Source organism: Pterocles gutturalis, unplaced genomic scaffold (genome assembly GCF_000699245.1).
Source record: "Pterocles gutturalis isolate BGI_N339 unplaced genomic scaffold, ASM69924v1 scaffold5205, whole genome shotgun sequence".
Classification (NCBI taxonomy): domain Eukaryota; kingdom Metazoa; phylum Chordata; class Aves; order Pterocliformes; family Pteroclidae; genus Pterocles; species Pterocles gutturalis.
The window spans coordinates 102,439-104,974 of NW_010138043.1; the positions used below are offsets into that span (position 1 = coordinate 102,439).

At 48.7% G+C, this 2,536-nt stretch overlaps 1 protein-coding gene across 1 annotated transcript in view; it reads left to right on the forward strand.

The window, feature by feature from the left end:
- EXOC3L4 (exocyst complex component 3-like 4) overlaps positions 1-959 on the forward strand; it is a 20,633-nt gene extending 19,674 nt beyond the window's left edge. The window contains exon 11 of the mRNA XM_010082816.1: positions 797-959. Coding sequence (XP_010081118.1) covers positions 797-959 — 163 coding nt within the window. The remainder of the gene's footprint in view (positions 1-796) is intronic.
- Positions 960-2,536: the final 1,577 nt, after the last annotated feature.

Genomic DNA, 2,536 nt, shown 5'->3' on the forward strand with positions numbered 1-2,536 from the left:
TCTTAATCCCAGTGGCCATACCAGACTAAATTGACAAAGGGCAGTGCCTATTCTGGTAAGGATGGAGGAGGTAAATGACGGCTAGTCAGGCTTAGCTATTTGAAAACAATTTTACAGGCAGAAAAGCCATTTACAAGGCTGTGATCTGTGGTACTTTTTCATCATTAGCCTTAGGACCAAGCCAGGTTTTAAGGTTCATCCTCTTGGTTGATCTGTTTCCTGGCTTTCCATTATTGAGTAATATTATTTTTAACAATTAAGTTTGGAAAATGAGGCGGAACCTGCTGGACCTGCATTGCTTCCTGTTCAGGTCTCTGTTAATTCTTCCCCTAAGCTCTCAGCGATGTTGCTGAATTTGTATATACTGAGATTACTGGAACAGGGTACGTTTCCAAGTTGGCTTTCCTAGCTCTAATGTAATTAGTGCCTGTCAGCTTCCTAAATATTAGCACTTCCATTACTCAACTCAAAACAATAATTAAATAAAAGGTCTGCAGCCTCTCAGGAAAACTTGCAAAGGACATCACATGTGTGTGGAGACGGAGGAGGAAATTCCCCAAAGGAACAGCAGCAGGAAGGGGTTGTTTTGCCACACAGGGTGGTGGGAGCCGATGCTCACTGGCTTGGTACCTGCGGAGGCTGCAGACCCCTGTCCTGGTGGCTCCTCCAGCACAGTGAGGGGATGTTCCCCGGTTCTTTGCCCTGGCCCCACTGTCCCTGGAGTGGTTGTTGTTTGCTTACCTCTGAGCTGGTTTTGCTCACCAGGACTGAGCGAGGTCTTGTTTGGTTTCTGCAGGAAGCAGCACATCCTGGCGGTCCTTGCGCTCCGGGGACTGGGGCGCACCAGGCGAGCGGTGATTTTTCGGCAAGGCTACCACATGCTGGAGAGCCCCAACAGCAGGGATGGCAGCACACTCTTTGCTGAAATTGAGGCCCCAGTGATCGTCAGCTGCTTCTAAAACACAACCAAAACAGCAGTCAACATCCTCCCTCCTCCTACACCACTCCTACGGCATGATCCAAAATCTGCTACCCTGCCTTACTCTTCTGCAACCGCAACTTTTTTGACTGCCACGGGAAAAGAAGTAATTTTCTGAGCTTGCTACCCTGGGTTCAGAAACCAAGGGCAATGGACGGACCAAGACACTGGCCTCCTGCGAGAGCCCCTGGGCAGCAGCTCCAGCCCAGGCACTGCGTCCACCCTACCCTCAAAACACAGCTTTTATTGCCTGGAGGCTGCTCTGTTGTTTGGTCCAAGATTGAGTTTCTTTTCAGGGAACAGGAGAAAACCAAAGAGTTCACTCAGCGCTATATTAAGGCTTGGACTGTACGTTGCATAATTATACAGCAGCAGTGGAAGAGCCTCCTTCATAATTAGTGTCCCTGAGCAAGCGAGGGGCAGAGCTTGGGCAAGGATGTGGTAGCACCCAAGTCTTATTTCCTCCCCCGTGAACCATCTGGCCAAGCTAGCATGACACAAGGTCAGTGACGCTGTGACTTGATGCCACAAACCACTACCTGCCTGAGGAGGATGGAGGGTCACCAAACCCCACAGCTGCGACATTCAGCGCATGGACCACTCTGCACTCCAGGATGGGCCTCATGGCCCTTCTGGTGTTTCAGCAGATTTTCCTCCCCTCTGGTCTGCCTTGCAAAACTCCCGTTGGACCGAGGACCTGTTCGTGCCATCACACCCCCTCTGTGTGGTCAGACGTGTCTGGATCAGACATGCCATTTGGAGGGAGGCTCCGAGTCCTCCTTGCTGTGGGGAAAAGGGATACCACCCCCCTCATCCATTTTTTTGTATGTTCAAACATATTTTGACAAAGCTGGTACAATCTGATAGCAGTATGAAACCTAGTGTGAGGTGGACGGGCATAGTGCTACAGATCAGATCCTCATCTGGTGTAAACCAGCATCACCCCACTGATGGGCATGGAACAGCACTGGTTTAACTCCATGAGGCATCCAAATCGTTACATCCAGCATCTGCAGGGCTGACTGAAAGAGACATCCAGCAGCCTACAGCCATGCAAATCTGATTTTATTTAATCCAATTTATTCTTTAGGTTGCCCTCCACAGGAATTAATCCAAGACTCTGTACAGAGACATGTTTACGATCTGTCAATTACTGTGCTAGATGTGGACATGGCATAGCCTTGAACACTAATTTGTCTGCTGCAGAGCTTAAAGCATCAGTAGTGACCCCCTTTTTCTTCCTTTGCTCCAGTTTGCACCAGTATAAATTTCAGCCCATGTGAGCAGCAGGTGCTGGTGACAGGCCAAGGGAGCTGCTCTGGTGGATAAGAAATACAGAGTGCACCTTTAATTTGCAATCATCATACATTTTCTAAGGTAGACTTGCTACCTCCACAGGCAAGATGAGGTGTTTTTCTAAGGTGGCTTTGAAAAATCAGATATAAATTGAGAGCTTGAGGCAGAAAATCCTGGGAGGATTTCATTCTTTGCCATGACTAGCTCATGGCAATTCCTGCAAATCCTTGGCTTAGTGACTCTCTGTATTTGGTGTGGAGA